The sequence below is a fragment of the Ostrinia furnacalis genome, unplaced genomic scaffold (assembly GCF_004193835.3).
Source record: "Ostrinia furnacalis isolate ACB-3 unplaced genomic scaffold, ASM419383v2 OfSCF7182, whole genome shotgun sequence".
NCBI lineage: Eukaryota > Metazoa > Arthropoda > Insecta > Lepidoptera > Crambidae > Ostrinia > Ostrinia furnacalis.
In genome coordinates, this window is record NW_021137421.1 from 894,567 (window position 1) to 912,537 (window position 17,971).

At 41.3% G+C, this 17,971-nt stretch overlaps 1 protein-coding gene across 1 annotated transcript in view; it reads right to left on the minus strand.

The window, feature by feature from the left end:
- The window catches only part of LOC114363636 (serine/threonine-protein kinase SMG1-like), a 100,258-nt gene that overhangs the window by 16,912 nt on the left and 65,375 nt on the right, over positions 1-17,971 (minus strand). The window contains exons 2-4 of the mRNA XM_028319421.1: positions 8,504-8,582; positions 4,364-5,693; positions 280-513 (exon numbers count right to left, since the gene is read on the minus strand). Coding sequence (XP_028175222.1) covers positions 280-513; positions 4,364-5,693; positions 8,504-8,582 — 1,643 coding nt within the window. The remainder of the gene's footprint in view (positions 1-279; positions 514-4,363; positions 5,694-8,503; positions 8,583-17,971) is intronic.

Consider the following 17,971-nt stretch of genomic DNA (forward strand, 5'->3'; position numbering starts at 1 on the left):
CCCCCCCCCCCCGTCATACTAAGGCACCCCCTGGTACCCTCCAGGATTTTGGGGGTTACCTACCGATTCGAAGATTGAAAGACAATCGCACCCCCCGTATCATGACATAGACCGCAGATTTGCCATGCAGATGCGCTAGTGAGTACTAATCTTCGCGACTGTGTCACCCCCTGATGCTTGGCACCCGGGGTGGACCGCCCCCACCGCCCCCCCGCCCCCTTACGCCGCTACTGTGATTACGATTGCTTTATACAATTCCACCTCAGATTGAAGACTCACCGACATGTGCATGGCGTCGCTGATGTGGTCGATCTTGCGCCAGGCGGGCGGGATGGGCACGGCCAGGTGGTCGGCCAGCTCTCGCGCTCGCAGCTCAACGGCCGCGAAGAGCCCGTTGAAGCCCATGAGCAGCATGCGGCCCGCGCCCTGCTCGCCCTCGCCGTCCGCTGAGAGCAGCGCCTCGTAGCGCGCGCGCAGTTCTGCTGCTAGCAGCTGCGCGCCGCTCGCTGGGGACTGGGAGATACCCTTATTTATAGCAACAAAACATTCGTTCGTTTCAGCCGAAAGATGTCCACTGCTGGACAAAGGCGTCCCCCAAGGATTTCCACAAAGACCGGTCCTGTGCCACTCGCATCCAGGCACCTCCCGCGACCTTCACCAGATCGTCGGTCCACTTAGTGGGAGGCCTGCCCGGTGAGCCGGAGCCGGAAGACGTAAGAAAACATTATTGATCTAAATATACAAAAGCGAAAGGTCAAGACTGACTGTCTCTCTCTCAGAAACTACAAGTGCTGATCTAACAAAGGTATTGCACTAATTTCTGATGATAAAGTATCCTATATGAAAGATCTATCAATAACTGGACGTGTTATGAAGTTCTTTACCACCGTGTGAACAAGTGACACCATAATGAAATTGTTACATTTGATCCTGGTATTGTTTAGGCATATTTTTATTTCATGATTTTAATTAATAAGGATTATTTTTCTTGATTTTAATGGCGCACAGGAGAGTAGAAAAATTATATGTCCGTTTAATGCAATGCTTACCTCCATATCCATGATGAGATATCTCAAATGCAATTCCAGCTNGGAGCCCACGCACATGGCGAATACTTCGGCCACGGTCTGCACGCGCCGCACCAGGAACACGTCCTCCAGGACCGAGCGCAGCACCGGGCTCTGGAGGGCTGCCTGCGGGTGCACCATAGCAAACATGTTACTTTAGTTTTCGTCAACTACAAGTCTGCGGACACGAAACTGGCGCGGGGCGTTGCATACAACAACATGTCAGTAAGGTGACGCGCACGAAATAGAGGAGCGATCGCAATACTATTCCTCATCGCCGCCGTTTCGTGCCCGCAGACTAAGCGCTCTTGCACACGACATCGTCACCCCGCCGCCGCCGCGCCGTCAAAGCATAATTATTTTGCCCGCGGCGCGGCAGCGGTGTTCACGCGGCGCGTATAAACAGTACAAAGGCGCGGCGGCGGCGTGGTGGCGGCGTCGTGTACAGGAGCCCTAAAGCTCAAGTGTGCAGATCTCGTTGATGCAAGTAATCAACCTTCCATTAGACAGATTTCCCCTAATAGCTGTAGATTGTTACGTATCTTGCGATATACACAGCCACTCATCATCTTCCTTCAGGCTGGCTCGTTCTTATTTCTCTAGCAGGTTTCGCGAGATGACGCCCTAAGAAGGATACCTACAAAGAGGTCAGGTTAGCCACTCACCGACATGTGCATGGCGTCGCTGATGTGGCCGATCTTCCTTCAGGCTGGCTCGTTTTTATTGCCCTAGCTCGTTTCGCGAGGTGACGCCCTAAGAAGGACCTACACACCAAAGAGATCAATCAGGTTGGCGACTCCCTAGCTCGTTTCGCGAGACGCCCTACGAAGGTCAGGTTGGCGACTCACCGACATGTGCATGGCGTCGCTGATGTGGTCGACCTTCCTTTAGGCTCGTTCTTATTTCCCTAGATGATTTCCCGTGATGACGCCCTACGAAGGGTAATATTGCCCTAGCTGGTAGCACATAATGACGTCTTACGAAGGATACCTACACACCAAAGAGATCAGATTGAAGACTCACCGACATGTGCATGGCGTCGCTGATGTGGCCGATCTTCTTTCAGGCCGGCTCGTTCATATTGCCCTAGCTGGTTGCACATATTGACGTCTTACGAAGGATACCTACAAAGAGGTCAAGTTGGCGACTCACCGACATGTTCATGGCGTCGCTGCTATGTTCGACCTTCCTTTAGGCTCGTTCTTATTTCCCTAGATGATTTCGCATGATGACGTCCTACGAAGGATACCTACAAAGAGATCAGGTTGGCGACTTACCGACATGTGCATGGCGTCGCTGATGTGGTCGATCTTGCGCCAGGCGGGCGGGATGGGCACGGCCAGGTGGTCGGCCAGCTCTCGCGCGCGCAGCTCAACGGCCGCGAAGAGCCCGTTGAAGCCCATGAGCAGCATGCGGCCCGCGCCCTGCTCGCCCTCGCCGTCCGCTGAGAGCAGCGCCTCGTAGCGCGCGCGCAGTTCTGCTGCTAGCAGCTGCGCGCTGCTCGCTGGGGACTGGGAGATACCCTTATTTATAGCAACAAAACATTATAGATCTATAGTCTGGTCTGCGAGCACGTAGAATTTTGTCCAATGACCCCAAGCTACCCATCCTTATCGCTCGCGCGTAATATTGCTGTCGCGACTGTGCGACAGGCGCCCGCAGTGAGTGTGCGAGCGAGTGACCGGGCTTTAATATACAAAAGCGAAAGGTCACTGACTCAAAATCAAAATAATTTCATTCAATTTAGACCACTAGTGGCACTTATAAACGTCAAAACACAGTAAAAAAAGGTAGCCCTTAAGGGGCACTTTACATGTCTCCTCATCTTTTGCGTCCTACCAGCGTTTCGAAACAAACATACTCGTATGTCAAGTGCTGAGAAAATACGCCGGAATAAACTCAGTCACCACTGTAGTCTGGTCTGTGAGCACGTAGAATTTTTTCCAATGACCCCAAGCTACCCATCCTTATCGCTCGCGCGTAATTATGTTGTTGTCGCGCTCGCACACTCACTGCAGACGCCCGTCGCACAGTCGCGACAGCAATACAGGGTGGAAACGATAAGTGATCTCAGTCGATTATTTCTAAACTATACAAGATATCAATAAACTAGTGATTAGAGTACTGATCCTGAAAGTGCTTCATGAGCTCTATCTAACGGTATTAATAATAGCTTACAGAATAAACTGGATCTATCCGAAAATTCAATGTTTCCAGCTTCCATACATTTGGTAAAGTCACATTATTTTAAAAACTGCACATGATATCGTAAAACTGATTACTGATTCTAAAAGTGCTTCACAAGCTCTATCCAATGGTATCAATAATAGGTTACAGAATAAACTGGATCTAACCAAAAATTCAATGTTTCCTTCTTCCATGCATTTAGTACTACCACAGTCACGACACTCATCTCTTGACAATATTATAGCAAGCAAAGCCTATAACCAATGTTTTCCATGAATAATTTAAAATAAGAATACAATTTACGAGTTTATTTTAAGTTTGTTTGTTAAAATTACACTTCTAATATTGTGTATCTGGCATACATTTAGTATGGAAGCTGGAAACATTGAATTTTCAGATAGGTTCAGTTTATTCTGTAACCTATTATTGGTACCGTTTGAAAGAGCTCATTAAGCACTTTCAGGATCAGTAACCAGTTTTTCAATATCTTGTATAGTTGAGAAATAATCGAATGAGATCACTTAACGTTTCCACCCTGTATAATTACGCGCGAGCGATAAGGATGGGTAGCTTGGGGTCATTGGACAAAATTCTACGTGCTCACAGGGGGCTACTACGGGCTTTAGTTGCCACTAACTCACTCATCACGAAATCTCAAAAACTACAAGTGCTAGGAGTTTCAAATTTTACATGGGGGTTCCCTTCAGAACGTAGGTGCTCGCTGCTCACTAAGACGGGATTTTAAGAAACTCCACCCATAAGGGGGTAAAACGGGATCTACGCTCACGAAGTCGCGGGCGGCCGCTAGTATAATAATAGTCTTCTATTGGTATGGATTGTAAGCAACATGAGTTGATCACTATCTTGATATGATTTACCAAAAACGTAGGTATTAGATTATTCTCTAATCTTTCGATAACTGTACGTTTTATGTTCCTTAACACCGTGTAAACTAGTGACACCATAATGAATATTAAGATTTAATCCTGGTATTGTTTAGGCACAATTATATTTAATGATTTTAATTAATAGGGATTTTTTTTATTTTAATGGTGCACAGGAGAGTAGAAAAATAAATTTGTAATATGTCCGTTTAATGTAGTGCTTACCTCCATGTCCATGATAAGATATCTCAAATGCAGTTCCAGCTGTGCCAGCAGATCGTTCAGCGGCACCGGGCTGTTCACGATGACCGCGTTTAGCTCCGTGATCATCAGCAGCACCGACGGGTCCTCGGAGTGCACCTTCTTCAGCGCCTCGGGGAGAATGATCGTGCTGAAGTTGTAATTCAGTTGAACCAAATCTGCCAGAAGAAGGTTCGCGTTCCGGACGCATTCCACCGCGACCGGCATAGCGGCTTCCTCAGCTGAGGCAGACTGCAGCGGCAGCAGGGAAAGTAACTCCACGGCTTGCATTGACAGAGCGCTCATATCGTCCAGGAACCATTCCCCTTCCCTCGACGTCAGGTCGACGAGACAGTCGCCAGCGCTCTGAGCTCCATTCTCCAACATAAGATATCTCCTGTTCAAGTTACACAACATTCCAATGACGACACATTCTAGTGCCGATGCGGCACCTTCCTCAGTCCTCACCCAATTGCTTATGTTAGATTTTGCTTCATTGTACGCTTCCTGAGCTAAAGTCAACGCGTCAGGTCCACCTTCTAATTGCAATCTCTCCATGGCTTTGTTCAGAGCCACGTTAGCTTCCGCGCTGATCGTTTGCAAGCGGTAGTTGTACGCCACGATTTGGGTGGCGTCGTTGTTGTTGTTCTCGGTAAACATCAGAGTATTGACCTGGTTGGAAACGTCGCGACAAACTTCAGGTGATCTGCTGTCCAGTGCCGCGGCCAAGAATTTACGGAACATCATTATTCGGTGGTACTCAGTGTGGCTCTGTGGGTAGTACTGGGAGACCGCTACGTACTGCGACAGAAGCTCCAAGCACGACCTAACCAGGTGACCTGTCTGTTGCACGCTCTGATTTAGCTCGGTCTCGGCTTGCTCACACTGGGATATCATCGAACTTTGTCCAGCGTTTGTGAGGAAATCTTTGATGTGTTCGAATATCGGCAGTTCATCGTCCTCATTTGTTCCTGAAAATTCCTGGACCCACGACATTAACTGCGGACCATTCAAAGCTTCGTTCGTCTCCGCGAACGCTTCTATCTGCGCGTCAAAATCTTTCAGTATCTTCACGAGCGCTTTCATCGAATCTTCTACAGCGTTCTTGGCTTGTTTGTACGAGCTGTACTTTTGGGAGATAGCGTACAGAGGATGGTTGTTCAAATTGGGTCCATACGCTTCTATTTCTTTGATGAGCGCCATTTGCTGGTGGCACTCCTGAAGTTTCGTTTCGATAGACGTCAGCTCTTCGTCCTCTTTCAGCCAGTTGTCCGCGGCTTGTTTGATCTCGGGCAGCAGCGCGGTGAACTGTTCCCTGGAACCAAACCGCTCATCATTAATGCACAATTTTGCAAACCTGTTGAATGATTAAGGACGGAAGTGAATGTTGTTCAATAATTCAAGCGGCTGTTTGCGGAAGCGACGCGTTCAATCGACATGGCTTTTAGTGGCACATTAACAATTATAATATCTGTAAGACCGCCGAAATTATGCATGTATGTTCGCGTGAAATTACCTGGCCGTAAATATCTCGTGTTTAAATAATGACGTCAGGTAATATTTACATTGCAAATTAATGGTTTCATCAGTATAATTTATCTGAAACTGAGGGTGAAACTCAAACGTGTCACTGTCATTGTATCTAAAAGGGGAAAACCTTTTGTTAAATTCAGGGTATCATCGCGAGTGGTGTAAAGCGATACTATTCATTTTTATTGCCGCCCTCGCCGCACTATCTGTGCACACAGCTGCGCAAAGTTTGCTAAATACTCGTTTTTGTGCCAAAACAAAGCGCGCCGTTGTTTGCCGGCCGTAAAGAAGCTTTATTACGTTTACCTTAAGTTTGGAATGGGTTGTCGGGGCCCATTTGTTGTCTCATGTATATTATGCATTGTTTCCAGATGTAATTTGAGATATTCAAGGATTATAGTGGAACCGAGGCAGTGCCTTCCGGAGCGTGTTTTTGCACCATCCAAAAATAGAATAAGTTAAATGAATAGATCCTACCATTTCTGCTCCTTAACAGATCGTTCTTGAATGTACTCTTTATATCTCAAACATATTCGTAGTATGTATTATACATAAATTATGGCCCATTTTTCGTATCCAACAATAAATTTACTACAACACACAGTCTTTTAAAATCACTTGGAAGCGGACATTTTTTGGTGAATAGATGACATGATTTAACAAGTAAATCTAAGTAAATTCCTAAAAGAAACCCGTGGTCTATCTTCAACAGCTCTCGAGAAAAAAAATTTTTAATTTGGCTTATTTTGTGTGTTTTAAAATACGTTTTTTTGTTTATCTGTTCTTTATTTGAAGTTGTAACACAATTGACTTAAGTGAGTAATAAAGTACACAATTTCCCTTTTTTTGAGCTATAAGTCATATTCTAAAGCTTTGTAGATCCGGAGAAATTATAAAAAAACTGATTTTTGGTTTTTAATTTTTTAAATTTAAGTTGTACGTTTTGAGCAATAACGAATTATTGCATGTTATAAAAGACCTTTTATTTTACTCACGAAAAAAAAAACACCGAATTTTGAGAACATACTTTTGAGAAATTTGCATTTCAAATTTCGTGTTAAGCAACGCCTTCTGAAAAACTCTTGGCAAAAACAAACTTTTGTCATTGCTAATACGCAATCTCATTTGTAGTGGAGAATCACAACTTTGATCTCCATTTGTCCATCCAGTGCGGGCTGAAGTACGTAATAGAACAAATTAGTAACCCTAAACACTGCCTGCCTTGCACTAAATTGACCAGTACAATATCGCCAGACAATATTTTAATAGCAATGACGAAAGTTTGTGTTTGCCAAGAGCTTTTCAGAAGGCGTTGCATAACACGAAATTTCAAATGCAAATTTCTCAAAAGTATGTTCTCAAAATTCGGTGATTTTTTTTTCGTGAGTAAAATAAAAGGTCTTTTATAACATGCAATAATTCGTTATTGCTCAAAATGTACAACTTAAATTTAAAAAATTAAAAACCAAAAATCAGTTTTTTTATAATTTCTCCGGATCTACAAAGCTTTAGAATATGATGTATAGCTCAAAAAAAGGGAAATTGTGTGCTTTATTACTCACATAAGTCAATTGTGTTACAACTTCAACAAAAGAACAGATAAACCAAAAATCGTATTTTAACACACACAAAATAAGCCAAATTAAAAAAAAATTTTCTCGAAAGCTGTTGAAGATAGACCACGGGTTTCTTTTAGGAATTTACTTAGATTTACTTGTTAAATCATGTCATCTATTCACCAAAAAATGTCCGCTTCCAAGTGATTTTAAAAGACTGTGCAACAGCAAAATACTTACGAAAGTACAAACAAATGGATCGGTTTATTGTACTTTTTGCAGACTCCCTAAAATCCAAAAAAGTAGATCTACGTAATAGCTCCGCTGTGCGCTGACAAAAAATAGTGATCGGAAGCGGAAGCAATAAATACTGCATTGTTAGATCCCGTGTCGGGCCGCTTGATGCTCGCTATCTCAATTCCCACATTTGTTTTGGTCTGTCGGCGCTTTTTTATGTCGACAAATTGAACGAATAAATACATTTTTAAATGACAAGCTATTCGTTTTGCATAGAAAAAGTTAATGATATTGTTTTTAATCGATAGTATTGTACAAACTTCACTTTTAATTAACAGTAGTCTAGGTTTAGAACTCGTAAAATAATATGTGCAGATTGAATTAACATAAGACTTGAGATTCTAATGTTTTTTCGTCTCACCCGGTGGGCTGGTGGGTACCGCGCCGAGGGAGGGACAGTGGTGTCAAAGTTGAGTTACAGGTTTCTGAACGACCTCGTCACCGTGTGACTCAAAGCCCGAACCAGCCGCTATAGATCTTTTCATTCACGAAGAAGTGCCCCACCAATTTTGGTCGAGGGGAGCGCGAGGTGCGAGGAGTTAGATCCGAGCGTCATTATTGAGAGGGCGTGTGCACTCATGGATAATTTACCATGTACGGATAACATGGCGCGCGTCTTCGTGGATGAAACAGTAGTTGGAAGGAACCCGCACGAGGGAGTACTCACGTGAGCTCGTCAGGTCCCCACTCCACCAGCGGGGCGTACACAACGCCTCCAGCAGCGTCCGCGGGGAGTACTCACGTGAGCTCGTCAGGTCCCCACTCCACCAGCGGGGCGTACACGACGCCTCCAGCAGCGTCCGCGGGGAGTACNCAGTATTCTGAAAATCTTATTTTATACTTTTTTAGCGTCGTTTTTTGTCGTAGTTGGGTTTTAGTTTTTTAAATGACAAGCTATTCGTTTTGCAAAGAAAAAGATATTATTTTAAATCGATAGTATTGTACAAACTTCACTTTTAATTAACAGTAGTCTAAATTTAGAACTCGTAAAATAATATGTGCAGATTGAATTAACATAAGACTTGAGATTCTAATGTTTTTTCGTCTCACCCGGTGGGCTGGTGGGTACCGCGCCGAGGGAGGGACAGTGGTGTCAAAGTTGAGTCACAGGTTAATCCGAACGACCTCGTCACCGTCTGGCTCGAAGCCCGAATCAGCCGCTATAGATCGTTTCATTCACGAAGAAGCGCTCCACCAATTTTTGGTCGCGCTCCCGCGAGGTGCGAGGAGTTAGATCCGAGCTATCCGAGCGTCATTATTGTAGTGTGCGTGTGCACTCATGGATAATTTAGCATGTACCGATAACATTCCAACATTAGCGGATGAATGGTGGGGCGCGTCTTCGTGGATGAAACGATCTATAGGTGGAAGGAACCCGAGCGAGGGAGTACNAAAAGTTTGGCTGTACACGAGCACGTACACAAGATGTTGTTCTCTTTTATGAAATTTGTTAGTACTAAGGTTGAATTATCAAATAATCACTGTTAAATGTGATTAATTTATCACTTTTACCGCGACTGTCGGTAATTATTCATAATAACCGGTAATTATGAATAATTTTCAATTTATCACATTAACCGAAACATGTTGACCGGGTTAAGTTGTAAAACTTAGGAAATAAGATCCGTTGTGCGATTGTAAAGTTAGGTGCCAGGAGGTTAATCCGGGTAATGCGGACATTAGCCGAGTGCGACCTCCTATGAGCTGGCTAATCGAGTTTTACTGTTCGAATACCCGCGAAGTATGGCTCGGATTAAGGTGATGACGGTCTCATACGAACTAGGGCGATAAGGAAAGTTTATTTATGACTCTACTAAACGAGTAATTCAACTATCTATGAGTGAGGGAATAAGTCTTCACAGCTAAAAAAATTGGTGTAAACGCAGCCTAAGGCTAAGAACTCACGGCGCGATTCTCACACGCGCCCGCGGCGGTTGTGGAATTGCGGTTTCATTTTAAACTCACGGGAGCGGTTATTTGCGCGGTTAGGTTAAGAACTCACGGCGCGTTTTCACCCGCGCCCGCGGGATGCAGGGCCGACAATATTTTTTTGCTCTGCTTCCGTTTTACAATCGCTAATAGCTAATATATTAACAAACATACTGAGATTACTTGTATTTGCCAAAGCTACCTTTAAGATGCACAGTAGATAGATAGATAAAAACTTTATTTGCATAACAGAAACAGAAAGTACCAAAAGTAGAATAAAATAGTACCCACAGGACAATATAACATGGTATGGTGAAGCAGAAAGAAAAAAATAACGTAGTTTATTTTATAAAAATAGCTTGTTTAGAATAGTGGAAACGCGGCTTATGAAGTCGAGAGAGCGACAAGTCGAAAACAAATTCGAATAACATGCACTTTCGTAGCGACGTCGTAGCAACTAAGTGCTACACGACGGCAATGCTCGTAGCATCTCGTAGCTGAGAGCCGGGCTACGAGCTACGAACCGCGCTCCGTAGACAGCGGCTACGAAATTACTTCTGTTAGTATTATATCAGAGTACAACCAAATGAGTAGGTCATCTTCATAGAAACGCACTGAGCGCGGTTTGTATGTGAGCGCGCCAATATACGTATGCGGCGCGCACGCACACACTGACAAAATTCGGCGCAACCACGACTGGCTCCCCGCTAACGCGCGTGTGTTTTTATGAAGATGACCTACTCATTTGTATTTACTCTGGTATTATTGAAATATTTATAGGGTATTCTATGGAACATTTTCAAATCACCAAGAGGGTGGTTCTGGTGCTCATTACAACATTTTTTTGAATAGGACCAACATCGAACTCCAACACCAGAATTATCCCCTTAGGCTTTTTTCTAATGAATTCACATGTCGTATTAATGCTAATAAATAAAGCTAGCTTATTTAGATATAAGGTAGTTGCTGCATACATTTCTTTGCACAAATTCAAGAAAAGAAATACATTGTTGAACCATTTCTAAAATTAAGTTTATCCCGTCTTGCAGCACAATTTAATTTTGTATGAGCTACAAAGTTCAAGCTACAAAGCTTCTAGAGAGCTGAATGGGGCCTACTTTTCGGTTTTATTATGAAAACGCCGAAAGGTGGAGTGAGCGAAATAAATAATTTTGCTTTGATCTCTGATTTGCGATAGCACCGAGTCCATGTCAAAGAGAATCTAGGATTAAGATGTAGTTTTTGTGCTCGACCAGACCAGACTAGCTCGTTAGGGCAGGACTCGTTAGTAAACAAAGGATAATGGAGACCAAGAAAATGCATTTGCGTGTTCAACAAAGCAATTCAGAAATTGAATTATTTAAATAATTCTTGTTTTCAGNTTTCATCAAGTGTTTTCCTGTTCACTATCAAGATAAATGTATGAGTTAACAAGGACTCACACACCCATATTCACAAACGATGCTTGCTTAAGTGAATCAGCAAATTGAACGCACCGCGTTGAATAGAGCTCTATGATTGGTTCGTGTGTCACCCTGTGCGTCCACGCGCACTGTGAGACCTCATAGTAATGTTTGTGAATACGGGCGATAATCATCTCTAAATGTAACTTGATAAACATGGTTCCACAAGAAACCAAAAAGTAGTCTCAATAATATTGACTGACATAATATTTTTTTGCTCTGCTTCCGTTTTACAATCGCTACTAGCTAATATATTAGCAAACATACTGAGATTACTTGTATTTGCCTAAGCTACCTTTAAGATGCACAGTAGATAGATAGATAAAACGTTTATTTGCATAACAGAAACACACATTACAAACAGAAAGTACCAAAAGTAGGATAAAATAGTACCCATAGGACAATATACATTATGGTGAAGCAGAAAGAAAAAAGAAAAAAAAAGTAGTTTATTTAAAAAAACCGGCCAAGTGCGTGTCGGACTCACGCACAAAGGGTTCCGTACCATTGATTTATGAAATTATTATTTTTTTTAATTTAAATTATTTGTATGAAACATTACGCGGTAATAAGCGGTTTACGATTTACGAGGTATTAAAAAAAACTACTTAGTAGATCTCGTTCAAAACAATTTTCAATTTTTATAGTAATGTACGTGTATGTGTAATGTAAATGGCTGTGACATACGGACAGACAGGCGGACAGACAGACATGACGAATCTATAAGGGTTCCGTTTTTTGCCATTTGGCTACGGAACCCTAAAAATAGCTTGTTTAGAATATAGTGGAAACGCAGCTTATGAAGTCGAGAGAGCGACAAGTCGAAAACAAATTCGAATAACATGCACTTTCGTAGCGACATCGTAGCAACTAAGTGCTACACGACGGCAATGCTCGTAGCATCTCGTAGCTGAGAGCCGGGCTACGAGCTACGAACCGCGCTCCGTAGACAGCGGCTACGACATTTGTTCTGTTAGTATTATTGAAATATTTAAAGGGTATTTTATGGAACACTTTCAAATCACCAAGAGGGTGGTTCTGGTGCTCATTACAACAACTTTTTGTATAGGACCAACATCGAACTGCAAGCACCATAATCCCCTTGAATTTATTATTTCCTATTGAATTCACGTCATGTCGCTTATTAATGCTAATAAATAAAGCTAGCTTATCTAGATAAAAAGGTAGTTGCTGTATACACTTCTTTGCACAAATTCAAGAAAAGAAATACATTGTTGAACCATTTCTAAAATTAAGTTTATCCCGTCTTGCAGCACAATTTAATTTTGTATGAGCTACAAAGTTCAAGCTACGAAGCTTCTAGAGAACTGAATGGGGCTTTCTTTTCGGTTTTATTATGAAAAGGCCGAAAGGTGGAGTGAGCGAAATAAATAATTTTGCTTTGATCTCTGATTCGCGATAGCACCAAGTCTATGTCAAAGAGAATCTAGGATTAAGATGTAGTTTTAGTGCTCGACTAGACCAGACTAGCTCGTTAGGGCAGGACTCGTTAGTAAACAAAGGATAATGGAGACCAAGAAAATGCATTTGCGTGTTCAACAAAGCAATTCAGAAATTGAATTATTTAAATACTTCTCGTTTTCAGATTAAAGTAAGTTTATTGTCTCGTTTAAACTGTCAAGATGATAATGCAATTTAGAATAGAAACATAAGAGGCACTTTTCTGTTCTGTATTTAACGAGCACTTAAACCCAACACTTCACACAATCGTTTCTATTTACGGAGATAAATGGTTCGTAATAAATAACTTTAATACTTTCTTTCGGTTCCCAAATGTCTTTATGAAAATTCACAATACTAATCTTACAAAAATCCAAAGGTCACTGACTGACTCACTCATCACGAAATCTCAGTAACTGCAAGTGCTAAGAGTCTCAAATTTTGCATGGGGGTTCCTTTTAGAACGAAGGTGCTCACTAAGACGGGATTTTGCAAAATTCAACCCCTAAGGAGGTAAAACGGGGGTTGGAAGTTTGTATGAAAGTCCTATGTTATGTAAGAAGTCGCGGGCGGCCGCTAGTAGTATCTTAATATTATTCTGATTTAGTGTGTAAATACTTGTATAGTTTGATTTGCACAAATCTGAAACGTAGTGAATGACGTCGAGTACCTAAGAAGATACGCATCAACAACAGACGACAGGCTGGCTGCTGACGAGTCTGGCCGCCATTCACACAGAACTTCTTTAATTAATATAATTTACATAAATTATGTCACTAACCACTACTGGGTAGTTATAACGCATATTTCGTGAGTGTGCCAGTATTGCTTAGAAGGCTACGTTTTATAGTAATTAGGATTTTATTAATACGTACTTATCTTAAGTAGTTAAAACAACTTTTGGACAAACAAATTACCATTAACCGTCTTATTTAATATCAATAGATGTGTTATTTTAGGCGCCTCATAATATACCGATGTCATGTTTGTTGTCAAATAATTTACACAAACATCTTTATTACATCACGGTGTGAGCGTCTGCCATTTTGGGAAACTCCATTTGGTCCTAGGAATGTTTATTCATATAATGATGTAGTTCTAATTAGCTTTGAAGTGTCGCACACAGTCGCTGCTTCTGTTTCTACGCACGTACTACAAACTATGTTAAAACGAAGCGTAATTAAATAACAAACATTGTATGTGTGTTCTAGCTGACATAACTTGCACGATCATTACGATCAAGCCTAGACTGTAAGTAAACTGTCTGTATACCTATTACAAATAAATAAATTTATTAATTTAATGGAAAACAAACAGCACATATGCAACAAATAATAGATGGGGCAGTTAAGATCAAGTATGCCTTAGACAGTTTTCACAAATAGTACAATACAAAATGAATAATATAGCACGTAGTAAAACGATAGGATATATAAGAAAGAGTTAAGTAATAAATAGTATAAAATAAAATATAAATTATTTTGTTACTCAGCGCATATACTCGTAGATAAAAGTCTCGTTAATTGTTATTATTTTGTCTAATAGACATTTTACAACTACTAGGTATGATTCGGTAATCACGTCAATGAATTAAGAACGTAAGGGACAATATTTTACTTCCAACTTCGCATTCAACTTCAAATCCCCACAGTCTAAATATTGATTAATCGGCATTCGGTACCCTATCGACGTGCGCCAATATTCGCCCGGTTGACGAGGTGCACTGCGCGCGATTTTTCAGCGAAGTTTTAATGAAGTGTCGCTGCAGCCGCCAATCTTTGCGAAACTCGCTTGCCGGTGACCTGCAGCCCTTGTTGGTAGTTCTGAACTAGTTTAGGCTCGAATCAATCGAGAATAGAGCAAAAAAATACGATGGAAGATGAAGAACAAGAAAGGGCGCTTAGTTTTATTAATATTTTGGCAAATGTAACAAGCGAAGATGCTAATAACGGTTCTTGCGTAAATACTAGAATAATATCTGTGATTGTATGTAATGTAATCATACATAGGTTAAGACTTTAGAAGGGACTGACGAGGATATGGTAGTATCTCTGTAGTAGAGTTCCAAGTGTATGTGTGTGTGTGTGTGTGTGTTTGGTTTTAAGATTAAGATGAAGGATTTCATGTGTCATTTTACAAAATTTAAGAACTACTGAAATTCTAGCTAGTTATATGATGTATAAAAGATCGCAGTGACTCCCAAAGACCTCCAACTTCTTAGGCCAGAAATAATAATGACCCAAAACTTGACTCGCTCCCGCGGAGGCAGCGGACTATAATACTCGCATTATGGCGGGTTACAGAAACTTGGCGCTGCATTCGTAATACGCCTGGTTAATTAAACAGCGCATAGCATCCTTGAGCTGGTGACCTACATTATACGTGTAATTTTATCATCAAGTCAAATTGAATACTCCGGTAATACCATAGAATAATAGGAAATAGGGATCAATAGAATCGTACAACTAAGCTTTTATGATTTAAAACTGATCTTCATAGATAAAGGATTCGCATATCAAGGACATTAAATACGAAGCTTCGCCCTGATCACACAAAGATTAACAAATAAATAAATATCCTTGGACATTTTACAAAGAAATGACTATGACATTTAATGTAGATCTACGGAGCAGCAACGCTGCGGTAAGTACCGCAACTTTAACGACCGGTGCGTGGAAATTTCTCATACTACTTATCAACAAAATAAATAAAGTTAGAAGGCTTAACAAAATAGGAGGGGTAATAAACTGATTAAAACGGTGTTAATCACCTGAAAATGGCCCAATAAGGCAACACTAATTTCAGGCAATTCCAGTTCTGAAAGTGTGAGCAAACACGCGACATAACTTGGAAGTTATTTATGGACGTGTTAAAAGAAGCGCGACGCGTGAGAAACATTGAGGTTACTTTTTAATCGCGTCATGCTCGAACTGGGTATTCGTTACAGGCATCTATACTAATATTATAAATGCAAAAGTAGTTCACGTTTGGTAACAGACTGTATCCATTAGCAGACTGCAACCAAACGCCCTTTGAGCTCAGCAGAACTTTCGGAGTTCAATAAAAACTGTCAGCACATATTAGGTACTTTAACCAAAATCGCAAAAGTGCCGAAGATATAAAAAAAAACAAAATGCAAAAGTAACTCTGTCTGTCTGTCTTGCTTTCACGCCTAAACCGATTTTGATAAAATTTGGCGTAGAGATAGTTTGCGTCCCGGGAAAGGACATAGGATAGTTTTTATCCCGGTATTTGAAACAGGGACGTGCGCGATAAAGTTTTTCTGTGACAGACAAAATTCCACGCGGGCGAAGCCGCGGGCGGAAAGCTAGTATTAAATAACTTTTATTATTGATGCAAAGTTATGTAACAGGTAGGGCGAAGGTGGAAGGCAAGCAACAGTAAAGTCTAAAGGTAACGCAATGTTAAGTCTATAAATGTAACTGACTTTTGCCCACGGCTTTGCCCGTGTGAAATTTAGCTTGTCTCATTGATCGTTATAAACTATAGCCTATATGTTATTCTGATGTATAAAAAATAATACTGTAAAGTTTCAACAAAATCCGTACAGTAGTTTTTGCGTGAAAGAGTAACAAACATCCAGATACTTATCTATAGGATAATATTTGTAAGAGAAACTGCGATAAAATTAGCTTGAAGCCCAAAATTAATGAGGCCAATTCGGACTTAGTCACTTATTGCTCTAGACTTTTACAGTAGGTCCTTGAAATGTATTTATAGGCTTTATGTCGTGTCTGCCGGCGACAGGAAAGTTCCGACAGGCACCAAGGCCGCTGCAATGTCAATGTCAAAGTTATGACTCGATTTATTAGTTCTATATTTGGCCCAGACTGAAAAATTCAGACTGTACTAAAAATACGATCGCTTGAAATAGTGGCAAAGGAATGCCGTAAACATGGTGCGTTTATTTTAATTTGTAAGCGAAATAAACAACAAAGTAAATATTTTATACTTTTGGGTCGGTATCAGTAATTCAAAAGCTTTATTTTGTATCATTGATTTTACTCCTAAGTATTTGAGTAAGTCTTGTCTTGAGTCATACTTGAGCGTCGTTTTGGAAAACAAAAACAGTCTTAAAATAAAAATGCAACTACATAGATGGGACAAAGAACACGTTAAGTAATTTATTATTATTTATGAAGTTAGGTATTATAATTATTAACGTAAAGGGTTCATACATTTGCAATGGGAAATATTACCTTAAAATTGATGGCGAATTGGCCAGCCCTATTCATTTTCTACTCATTTCAAAAATACCAAAGTTCTCTGGTTTGGTCTAAGTTATTTTTAAGTAATCTTAAAAATCTCAAGTACAAAGCAGGCCTTATTCTGGCACACTCTTAAGTCGCTCGCATCGGAAACGGGTATAAATACGCCGATACGGTCGATGTTGTGTAACGCTCGCGCGGCAAAGGGCAAGGCCACTGACGGCAGGCCGGCTGCACGTTATCGACTAATTTTGATATTTCAGCTATAGGAAAATTAAAGAGCGACAGATACAATACAACTTCATTTAAAAAATAACCACAACTGCGTAAAAATGAAGAGAAATGTGTACAAAGTGCTCACATGTATCCTTGGGAGGAAACTGAAAGCTGAGGCTTGCACAAAGACATGTGCTTCAAGCACCTGGAGCATATTTCTCCACAGAAGTCACGCGACAATGAAAACGTTCATCAAAATCAAAATTATCTTTATTTGTATGGACTAATTAAATTAGTACTTACAAATTGTCAAATGCTCTTAAGGAGCCTATACATGTCTCTTTCTTTTTTTGCCTTACCAGCGCTTCGAGACAAACATTTGGCAAGTGCTGAGAAGAAGCGCCGCAACAAACTCAGTCACCACTGTCTGCAAAATCAACGAAATTATATCAGTTGTTTTCACATCTCTTAACCTCTCGTCCACACCCTAGTAAATCGACTGTCGTCCGTTTGTCAGTGGCTTTAAGCCCGATGTGTATCAGTGCGCTAATCGGCGGCGCGAAGGCCGCGGGCGCGTCAAGCTACCGCGCTATCACACGCTGACCGCTGCGACTCAAACCGACCGAAACTCACGGCAACGATGCCAGAATAATAAATAACCTGATACCTGTTGGTGGTGGAAATAATTTGGTTACAGCCTTGCTTGTACTGGTATAAAAAAAATAGTAGGTAGGTAAAACAAAAAGACATTTGTCGAGTGAGATAATAATATTCGGCTATTTTTGGCGACTCAGGTGACATTTCATCCGAGAAAATGTCATCCACGACACTTCCAAATTAGAAACGGTGAAGTTTCATCCGAAGATAAATATTTTGCGGATGATTCGACACCTAACAAATTTGAAAGGGAGA